This window comes from Hakea prostrata, chromosome 4 (assembly GCF_041222555.1).
Source record: "Hakea prostrata isolate BN-2017 chromosome 4, UWA_Hpros_2, whole genome shotgun sequence".
Classification (NCBI taxonomy): Eukaryota; Viridiplantae; Streptophyta; class Magnoliopsida; order Proteales; family Proteaceae; genus Hakea; species Hakea prostrata.
Window position 1 is genome coordinate 11,989,000 of NC_142603.1, and position 10,974 is coordinate 11,999,973.

At 38.2% G+C, this 10,974-nt stretch overlaps 1 protein-coding gene and 1 non-coding gene across 2 annotated transcripts; one reads left to right on the forward strand and one right to left on the reverse strand.

Annotated features, from left to right (window-relative positions):
- The first annotated feature begins 127 nt into the window (after window positions 1-127).
- Window positions 128-8,761, forward strand: LOC149017925 (nucleobase-ascorbate transporter 3-like). Its single transcript, XM_089152250.1, has 14 exons — window positions 128-470; window positions 2,436-2,533; window positions 2,641-2,817; window positions 3,489-3,589; window positions 3,755-3,830; window positions 3,925-3,984; window positions 4,072-4,256; window positions 4,360-4,456; window positions 4,548-4,634; window positions 6,823-6,881; window positions 7,425-7,516; window positions 7,599-7,676; window positions 7,811-7,962; window positions 8,148-8,761. Exons 1-14 carry the CDS (start codon window positions 341-343, stop codon window positions 8,364-8,366), a joined length of 1,611 nt encoding a protein of 536 aa, XP_089008376.1. The 5' UTR covers window positions 128-340; the 3' UTR covers window positions 8,367-8,761.
- Window positions 8,762-8,976: 215 nt separating this feature from the next.
- On the reverse strand, window positions 8,977-9,048 carry TRNAD-GUC (transfer RNA aspartic acid (anticodon GUC)). The gene has a single exon. It is a non-coding gene; the product is annotated as a tRNA-Asp (tRNA).
- Between the last annotated feature and the right edge of the window lie 1,926 nt (window positions 9,049-10,974).

Sequence of the window (10,974 nt, forward strand, 5' to 3'; positions counted from 1 at the left end):
ATTTCAATATACTTACGAAATTTTTTTTTTGGTGGGCATGTACTTACAAGTTACAAGAACTCAAAGTCTGAAACTGCCTAAAAAACAATAAATGCTCAGAGAGAAACGCTAACGCGTCTTCGGAGTCTCTACCCATGCTTTGCCTTCCTCGGTAATCGTGTGTACTGACAGAACCTTAAAAGGCAATCTCACTCTAAAGTCCAAAGCCCTTTCTCTTTATTAAAATATTGGCTTGTGAATCAAGGAATCTTGGAAGTGGAACAGAGGAAGGCGAGGAGGAAGAAGAGGAAGAAGAAGAAGAAGACGAAGAACTTGTTCGAAGAAGAGGAGCTGTAAAATAATGGTTGAGACGACCCAACCTCCTCAGGTGGTACCACCACCACCACCAGCAATAACGACGGCAAGAGGGTTTCCTCCAGCAGAGCAACTTAGCCAGCTTCACTACTGCATCCACTCTAATCCTTCATTGCGTTAGTTTTTCCCATTTTGCGTTAGTTTTTCCCATTTTGCTTATGTTCTCCTGATTTAGGCCTTCTTGGTTCACTATGGCGTTGATTCTTGCATGACATTTACTTAGTAGCTAGCCATTGGAAACTTTTGCTATATGGGTTTTCTCTATTGTGGTTTCAGAGTATATTGTGATTTGGAAATGTCTCCTTGCGGTGCTCTTCCTAATTTAAATTTGATTTCCCAAGAAGTCCAGAATCAAGTGGCTTTCTCTTTGGTGATTCTAACAGTACTTAATTCCACAAATCAGTGAAAGCTAGACACAGTTATGATATAAATCTTTTGACTCAGTGATCCTGATGAGTCTACTAGCTACCATATCAAGGCAACTGCTTTGTCTATTTGTCTTCCATTTCAAGAGTTGAATTAATCCTTCCAGCCTTTGATCCTGTTAGTCTCTCACCTGAGAATGTAACCTTCAATAAGGTCTCCCTGGACCTTCATATGGTTTTATCTTCCACCCCATCTGAAGATTAGTTTCCGGTTACAATTAAATCTTAGAAAGCCCCAGCTCCTGGTGGTCTTAACTTGGGGATTCGTTCTTGTTGCTGCTTGGGAAACGGTCAAATATCATCTTATTCAAGCTCTCTGTTCTTATTCGAATCATCAAAACTAATCCGATTTTTGTTTGTTTGATTCCCAAACTATGATGGGATTGATAACACGTTTCATCCTTTCTCCCCACCTCACTTACCAACTTGCAGGAAAATTTTATAGAAAAAATCATGTTAGCAGACTTAAATTGGTTATTGTTGATCTGATAAGTTGATTATTTCATGTAGAAATATAACTAATAACTTCCTTCTATATCATGTGTTGGCTCTATGTCACGTAGAATGGCCTTGCACTTTCAACTACTCAACCGAGTTTAGGTTTACACTTTCATCTACTCTGTTGTAATCAAGAGACATTGATGATTTAGTTTTATGATTAGGAAGTCTTTCAAAGAAGTTCATGTCTACTTTTGCCTGGAATTTGAATGGAAGAAATCTCAGAATGATCATTGACATAAGGTTGTGACAGTCTCTCCCTACGCAAATTCTTTCACAGGAGAAATATTCTCATACATAGTTGTCGTTTGTGTTGCTACTATAGAGAAAATATGGATCGCCTATTCTTTTAATGTCCATTTTCTGTATCTTTTTGGGATGGGGGTCCTTAAGAAGTTGGCCACAGCATCTCAATAAGTTGATCTTTGACACTATTGGTAAGCTTGCCCTTTGAGCTTTGAGTTATCATATTTGATGGGAAGGGAAAAAGTTAAGACGAACCTCCTCACATACTGTAGAACAGGATCACATGAGAAGTTATTTCTTTTCAAATCAGAAATAAACCCCCTGTTTGTTGAAAAAGCCTAGACGTATTAAGAAATATGCATCTTGCCTCTAGTTGGTATGTTCCAATTCTCCTATCAGTAACTTTTTTTTCTTAACATCCTTAGCTTGATGTTTCTCCCAACCCCTGTATTTGTTGTATAATCCTTTATGGTTGTTTTTTTGGTGATCAAATAGGGGTCCTATATGTGTCTTATATTTCTGTCTCTATTCTCGAACTCTGCTTTTCTCTTTAATTAATGCTCCATTAACCCCAAAAAAAATGAGAGGATCCTTGTCTGTCCTTTATATTTCTTCTTTTACATGAAGATTTTGTGGTATCTCATTTATGGAAAATGTATCATTTATCCCTGACCTTGGTTGTCTCGTTCATTCATTATAAATTGCTTAGTAAATCCTCAATTTCATCATGCAAAGTACCATGAAATGCATGAACTTGGTCCTCCTAACACATCATTGTTTTAGTGACCAGAACTGGTTTTTCATCGAAATAGCTGGTCTGTTGTTTTTGATTAATTCTATGTTCCGGACAAGGACTTAATACAATATCATCTATTTTGCAACTTACTGTTATGTTGCATTAAACTTTTACAGAGGAAACGGTCCTTCTGGCTTTCCAACATTATATTGTGATGCTAGGAACTACGGTCATGATCTCTTCCCTTATTGTTCCTCAAATGGGAGGGAACCATGTGAGTTTTCTTCATCTTATATCTCATCAAAACATAAACCGATGGGCTATTCTCTAATTTTCAGCTCCAGACATTTGAAAGTTCAAATTTGCTTGATAAAAATACAGAAAGATAAAGCCCGTGTGATTCAGACATTGCTGTTCATGGGGGGAATCAACACACTGCTTCAAACATTTCTTGGGACACGACTTCCTACAGTGATGAGTGCATCTTCTGCGTATATGATAGCAGTTACATCAATCATCAATGATTTCTCTAATAGTAACTTTGAAGATGACCATGTGGTATGTGTGACACTAGTATGATAATTAATATAAAATGGATATGTTTTTATTAAGTTCAACCCTATGTTGAGCTTTATCAAGGTTCAACCTTGCCCTCACCCCCCCCCCCCCACGCCCCTCAAAAAAAAAAAAAAAAAAAAAACCCACACAGGAAAATGGTGTGGTTCCATGATATGGGGTAACCTAATGCCCATCTCAACTGCTTTAATTTCAGCCCCAAACAAGTGGGGGAAATATATGAAAAGTTAAAGCATAATGATGCCTACATATAAAAAAATGCCACAAAATCAGTGGTAACACTATGGTATCAGGTTGACTTTGAACCACTTTGTTTGGGCTGAAACTTGGCCAGTGAGATGGGTATGGTGTCATCTATCACATGGAACTCAATCAGTCACCTCTATGGATATGTAATACTATTGGAAACTTAATGCAAAGTAGTGCATCTTTCCTTTGTGCTTCTTGGCCACAATGTTGTTGCTAAGTTTTTTTCGTCTTGGGAGCAGAGGGTTTGTTGAGAAGAAAAGACACTATATTCTAATTAATGAAAAATCAAAAAGAAAATACAAATTCAGTGCTATGGTAGTTTCCTGATGCCTTTGATGCTTAGTTTGATTTTTGACAACAGTAAGACACAATTCAATGTTCATTAATTCTTAATGTGCTTGCAGAGATTTGTTCATACTGTGAGAGCTATTCAAGGGTCTCTGATTGTCTCATCGTTTCTCACTATCATAATCGGGTACAGTAAGGCATGGGGGAATTTTACTAGGTAATAGTGTTATTATCTGGGAGGCAACCCTTTTTCTTCTTTCCTGCATTTGAGCTTTTGGATTTTCTATAGAAGTCAAGTGTAGAAGACTTGCAAAACAGATCTAGTGATTTGGGAAGTCTTGTTATGTTTTTCTCTAACATTTTCTCTTTGATCTCCTTTCAGGTTTTTCAGTCCCATAGTTATTGTTCCAGTGGTCTGTGTTGTGGGTCTTGGTCTGTTTGGGAGGGGCTTCCCCCGGGTATAGGCATCTCACTGAACCCTTATTCAAGAGTAGTTAAACTTCATAGATCTCATAAAAAAACTATATTATGATGTTCTTGTGGTATCTTCAGGTTGCTGATTGCATTGAAATTGGTCTGCCCATGCTGATTCTATTGGTTATCTGCCAGCAAGTAATGTATCTTAGTTGAGCTTAGAAATGCCTATGGTGTTGCCTAGAAAGTAAAATTTGAATTTCTACTGCTAATTGCTGCTTGCAGTATTTGAAGCATCTTCATGAGAGCACGCATAACCTACTTGAGAGGTTTGCCTTGCTTTTCTGCATTGCAATTATCTGGGCTTTTGCTGCTATTCTTACTGTTGGTGGCGCTTACAATGGTGCCCCTGAGAAGACTAAGATCAACTGCCGGACTGACCGTTCTTACCTAATTTCATCAGCTCCTTGGTATTGCCCAAGTTATAGTTTTTTTCCTTCATTACGTGATTTTAATTATTCTTTTGGAAACTGACTTCTGCTCGCACCACCTCTGCTATTACCTTGATTCTAGGATTAGAATTCCATACCCTTTTCAGTGGGGTGCACCCATTTTCCGTGCCAGTCATGTCTTTGGCATGATGGGAGCAGCACTTGTTTCCTCAGCTGAGGTTTGTAGTTTATCTCTGACTTTTTCCATAGCTGTTGACAGTAACTACTGTTGGCTTTCACTTCAATTTCACCAATTCATTCTCAATACAGTCCACAGGAACATATTTTGCTGCTGCACGTTTTGCAGGAGCTACACCACCCCCAGCACATGTCATTAGTCGAAGCATTGGCCTTCAGGTTTGTATGTATGAAGAACTACTATTTAAAAATTTTCTACTTCATTTGTCTTGGATATCTATGCAAAATTTAAACTTGAGAATACCTAAAAGGACAGTTTGACAAATAATTTTTTGTTGGTTCTTGAATCAGTGAAAAATCATTAGTAAGACAAGGCCATAGTTGGAACTTCTGAATTGTGAGAAAGATGGTGCTCCATCAAATCTTGGCTCTTTGTTTATATTAATTTAATGGAAATAGGGTTGTTTTATCTTACTTCATTTGGATTTTAAGTGTGTTTTAGGATGGAAAGACTGAAAAATGTTCCAGTTTTCACTTGGCAAAGGTTTTTAAGCTTGTCCTTTCCTAGCAGAAATATTAGGAATCAAAGGAAAAGTGCATGTGTGTGAGAAAATAGAGTTTTTGCATTCACATGCTCATGTGTGAAAGCCCCCCTTGAATCCTTGCAAATTTTCTTTCTACTATTCAATCCTTTTCTTTGATTAGTGAAATTGTCCTATTGGGAGCTTTCCTACCATCTTCCAGCAGAGCCTCCTAGGAAGGGAATTTGTTAGTGACTTCTATTCCCTAAGGTTGATAAGATCTTTGTATATGGGTGTAAATTCCATGTAAATATACTTTTGACTGTGCTAAGTTTGGTGATTGAACTTTCATTTTGAAGTACTTAATTTAAAGTGAAAGGCCCACTTGGTGGTATATGGGTAAATTTAAGGTTTACCTATCCCAGGTTCTTGTTTGCAAATTGTGCATTTTTTTTAATGGGTTCATGCATGTTTGCTTGCACCAAAGTTTCGGTCTTGTATATCATTCTTTAGAAAATAATCAAGTGGTGGAAACAGTTGGCTAATATGTCTATGACTAAAAGAGAGATTCATCAGGGTATCAGGTATGCTTTGTCAGAAGTAGTTTTCTAACATTAGAAAATATATGATATCAGAACTTGACTTGGTTCAAATTATTCATGAATGATAATTGGAAAAGATCAGCCAAGATAATCATATATTTTCAAGGCTTGCCTAAACAACATAAGTGATTGAGTCCTGCACCACCTAAGGTGACCAGTGATTTTTTTTCTTTTTTCTGGGTCTAAGGTGCACATGCACGCATAACAAAAACCCGAGAGAATCCCACAAAAGGGGGGGGGGGAATTTAAGTAAGAATGAATAAAGGAAAGGAAAGGAGGACTATTAGTTCATAGTTCAATCTGTTCCTTTGTCATTGTCACTGCAATTGGAAGGCAGAGTCAGGGATGGAGCTGCCTTTTCATTCCTTTTCTTTTCCAAATGAAATGAACCTTATTTTTTGTTCTTTCACCTTAAAATATTACATGTGAGTAATGATTGAAGTTCCATTCATATCCCTAGCAATCATTTTGTATCCCTAAACCTCTTCCATAATAACAAAAGCTCTTTGAACCCCTGTTTTCCCAGAAACGCTTTGGTCGCTGTGGCACAGCCCAGGCTTGCTACCTACCATGACAACTATATATTGCAGTATAATCTTCAGCATAAACAAGTGAAAAGAAATGATCCCTTCAAACATATGCAAATAGAAAAGATGCTTTATTGTTTCCCCATTAGTTATACCATTGCCATTGCCATTGCCTTTGTGAAGGCTTGCTTCAATTCATGATCAAGCTCAATACTATATTGTTGAAAGGTTGATTGTACTTGGAACGTATTGGCTAATTGCAATTACTGTCTACATTTTAATTTATATGTTGCAACTAGATGCATGATCAGCCAGAGACAAAGATTGTTTTAAGCGTTGTGAAAATATTTTTAAGGCTATTTTGCATCTGGAGTAGTTTTCTTTGACTACAATGTTGCTTCTATACTGGAACAAAACTAAAATGTGGATGGCAATTGCAAATTAGGCTTCTTTCTTTTTTTTTTTCTTTTTTTTTGGGCGGGGGTGAGGGAGGGGAAGCTGCCTGTGGGTGTTCAGGCTCTGGGTGGGGGACAGTAAAGAAAAATTAAAATGAAGCTGAACCTTCTATCATTTTCTAAGTACAAAGGTAAAGTGAAAACGTGCACACAGTAGTCAGCAGTAACTTGGGCAAAAGCACTAACTGCACTACAGGACTTCAATTTTATTTTGAACAAGTATAACATGTTAGTTTGGAATTTACTCTTAAGGTAATAATCACTCAACTAATGTCCTTAAATCTATATTCTTGTGAATGCAGGGTGTTGGCACACTGCTTGATGGAATATTTGGTGCTGCTGTTGGTACTAGTGCATCTGTGTAAGCTACAACTGAGCTTTTGTGCCCTAACAGTCCATTTTGTGAATGAAACTCTCATTCTCTCACAAACTAGTTATCAATCCTCCCCCCCTCTCCATGCCCCCTCCTCCGCCCCCCCCCCCCAAAAAAAAAAAAAAAAAGAAAAAAAAAAAAGAAAAATGCAATATGTGGAAGTGTTCTGCAGAATTTGTATATTTTATTTGGAGAGTAAACATGCACTAGTATTACACCAATTTAGGTCTGAACATGAAGTGGGTGTTGGAAAGGGGAACACACTGGTTTTTACTTTACCAATGTTGCATCTTGTTCCCCTATCTCATCTCTCTTATAGTCTTATTATCATTGCACTAAGTGATGGTGAAACATGCATAGGGATATGTGTTTAAGAAGTCTGAGACACAAATTGACTTCAGTTAATTTCCTAAACTGTTAAACTAAGATATTTACCTCGGTCAGACCTATTTAATTTTAAAGCAAAGGACTTCCTATTAAGTGCACTCCGAGCTTATGATTGTGTACTAATAAGACTGATTTCTTTTGCAGTGAAAATGTTGGCCTTCTTGGATTGACACATGTAGGGAGCCGGAGAGTAGTCCAGATATCAACTGCATTCATGATCTTCTTCTCAATATTTGGTTGGTATCTCCCCCCCTCTCCCCCTTCCTTCACATGTTGGCCTTTTCGATATTTGTTTTTATCACTTTCTTCTTTCCTCAGGGAAGTTTGGAGCCTTTTTTGCATCAATTCCATTGCCAATATTTGCTGCTGTATACTGTATTCTATATGGACTTGTTGGTGAGTCTACAGTCTAAAGGTTTTCTCATGATGCAGCATTTTTGTCCTCTCTGTATAACATAGCTGTCTTAGTTATACTTTATCAATCTTGTTATTGTCATTCTTTAAGGCACATATTATTGTTTCCCTTGTAGCTGCTGTTGGGATTACATTTATTCAGTTCACCAACAATAACTCCATGAGAAATATCTACATCTTGGGGGTCTCTCTCTTCCTGGGAATATCCATTCCTCAGTATTTTAATGGGTACAATGGGAATGGACCAGCCCGATCACCTGCAGGCTGGGTAAGTGATATTGATATGCTTGTAATAGTTCAGATTTCCCTAGTTTCTGAATTTTGCTTTCACCAAAAGAGTTTCATCACATTAGTTCAACAACTTGAGCTAGCTCCCTAATTGGAACTCCATCATTGTTATCATAGGAGTGTCTCTCTAATTGATGCATTTTCTCATTTGTGTGTATTTTGCAGTTCAATGATATATTGAATTCAATATTCTCATCACCTCCAACTGTGGCAATGATTGTCGGGACACTGCTTGACAACACGCTCGATGCCCACCGGACAGCTGAAGACAGAGGACTGCCATGGTGGGTACCCTTCCAGAATAGGAAGGGAGATGTCAGAAATGAAGAGTTCTACAGCCTTCCCCTTAGAATACATGAGTATATCCCCACCAGATTTCTCTGAGTCTCTTTACATCCTTGTACATCTCTATCACCTTGGTCATGATTTAAACATTACTTTCTGTTAGCATTTAACAGTGTGTGAAATAATATTTAGAGCTGTAGAATAACTTGAGACATGGATATTTTCCTTTTCTTTATACATCAAGATGGAAGGAATCTAACTCTTTTAAGTTAAAGCAAGGCATCAAGCTTTGATAATTCTATATCATCTAGCCGGGAAACTGGAACACGCGCTGCCAAAGCTATGAAGCTTCCATGCAAACATTCTGCCTCCTTAACTCATCTGAGGGAAATCAGAAATCATATCTCCTGTGAGCAGATCGATCTCTTTCACTGTTGAATCATGGCGACTTAATGAGCAGCTCTACTAAAAATTGCATCTTTACTCTCCCTTTGTCTCTCCGTCTGATCTTGAGGTGGTTTGCAGATGCTCTGGGGGATCTTCCAATGGAATGAACGACATTATCCCGCTTAGGAAACTTAAAACTAATTTTGAGCCCCACTCTTATAATTTAGGGAGGCGATCACAAGGGCTGTGAATCCAGAGAAACAACTGTATAGCGTAGAGCCATAAAGCTAAAGCTAAAGCTAACAAAAAATTAAATTGCAATCGCCGTTGCCGGGGATCGAACCCGGGTCACCCGCGTGACAGGCGGGAATACTTACCACTATACTACAACGACTTGGTTATGACAGTAAACGTAGATTGTTGTATATCACAAAGCAACCCGTCATTGAAATCACCAGCACCGGTCAACTGAAATAAAACCCAATGACTACGTAGCCCTAAACGGGAAATTGTTATGGTGATCATCTCTGAATAAGTCACTTCCTGATCGAGTCTTGGTTCCTAAGACCAAAGCAAAGGTGAAAGTGGGCCACGAGAAGCCACCTTCAATGATTAAATCAGTACAGGTAGGTGAACCAGAGACTCCACCTTGAAGATTAAATGCTCAAAGGAATGGAGAAGAGTATGTTCTTCAGGAGTAAATGCAAGAGAGTAATGACTGGAGTATCCAAGTCTTACCATTGTTCTGGCATAGATATGAGTTATATAACTAGTCCATACCTCAAGAAATAATGGGCGCATAGCAGCCCTTAGATGCTTATCTGACAAGATAAATGGTGGAGATGTCTTCTTGGAGAGACTTGATCAACAAGCTAAAACCTCCTGATCACCTTGTTGGCGGAAGATCTTATTGACTAATCAAAGCTCAGCGTTAGACTGATATTGATGTGACACTGGCCCACAGTTGGGGGGACAAATGAGGTGCCAGTTCAGGGCTCAAGGTGAGCTTGGAGTAAGTCAAAAGCTTCCTTATTTGCAATGAGATATTAAGGATCCTTTGTGCATTAAATGCTAAATAAGGCCGTGTCGAATTCCTCACTCCTGCCACCTTCACTGAAAAGTCACATGAGGACAGTTGTGTATTACTTGCATGGCCTTCATTACACAACTTCTCTGAGGGAGGGTTCTTCGAAAAGCACCCATTGAACCATCCTAGTCCAAGCTTGAACCTTGGATCTGGTTAGTGAAGCCGTAGGCAGCATAGAGCTTCACCGAATTGAGAGAATAGAGAGCTAAAGTTGCACTTTCAAGTTTCAATTTTTGTTTTCAGTCAAAGCACATCTTTTACAAGCCTCAAAAGCTCAAACAAGTTGAAGCTACTCTTTGCTTCATTTCTCCTCTTCTGTTTAAACTATAGGGTTTTAGTTTTGAATGATTTTTATTTATTTGGTAGAGTAGCTTTGAATGCTTGTTGTCTCTGTAATGGTTTGACTTTTGAAGTATCAATCATGGAAGGAAATTTCGGCGAATTTCGCCGAAATATCGGCGAAATTCGCCAGTTTCGTTAATCAGCGAACCGAAAGGTTGCTCCGAAACGAGATGAGTTACATTTCGCCGATTATCGCCGCCGGCAGTCTCCGACTGTGCGTCGCCGTGAGAAAAAATAGAGAAAATGAGAGAGTGAAAGCTTGCAAAGGGAAAAATATTATTGCAGAGGTGGCCGGAGATGTTAGAGACGATGAAAGGTGGGAGAGAGAGAGACTTAAAAGCAAATTTTCGTTTAAATAATATTATTATATTATACATTTATATGATTGAATGACGTTTTGTACTTTTTGTAAGAACTTTTTATATTATTTTTGTACTTTTCAACTTTGCATTTATTACATGAATCCTCACCCTTTTGTAATTATTTTTTATATTATTTTTATCAATTTTATATTTATATTACATGGGTAATCGCACCGCTGCAGGTTTATTTTATCAATTTTATATTTATATTACATGGGTAATCGCACCGCTGCAGGTTTATTTTGAAATTTAAAAAAACCAGGCAGCGAAATCTCGCCGAGATTTCGGCGAGATTTCGCCATATCGCCCGGTTCGCTGGGTAGCGAACCGGGCGAAACGAACGATACTTCGTTCCTTGGTATCAATTATTTGCAGAGACGATGACTATTGACTAGCATTCTTATTTATTTTAAAAAGAAGATTAACGATTTCAAAGAAAGGGAATACCAATCGGGTTTGTAGTTATAGCGTTCTACCCACGTTTTCTGGGTTTAACTCAGAACAAGAATGTGTATTTTATATTAGCCCT

Bases quoted from the DNA above. Each gene is read 5' to 3' on its own strand.
- LOC149017925 (XM_089152250.1), top strand. From the start codon at position 341: ATGGTTGAGACGACCCAACCTCCTCAGGTGGTACCACCACCACCACCA. The intron at 7,517-7,598 runs GTTGGTATCTCC...TTCTTTCCTCAG, and splicing joins GATCTTCTTCTCAATATTTG to GGAAGTTTGGAGCCTTTTTT. The intron at 7,677-7,810 runs GTGAGTCTACAG...TTTCCCTTGTAG, and splicing joins TATTCTATATGGACTTGTTG to CTGCTGTTGGGATTACATTT.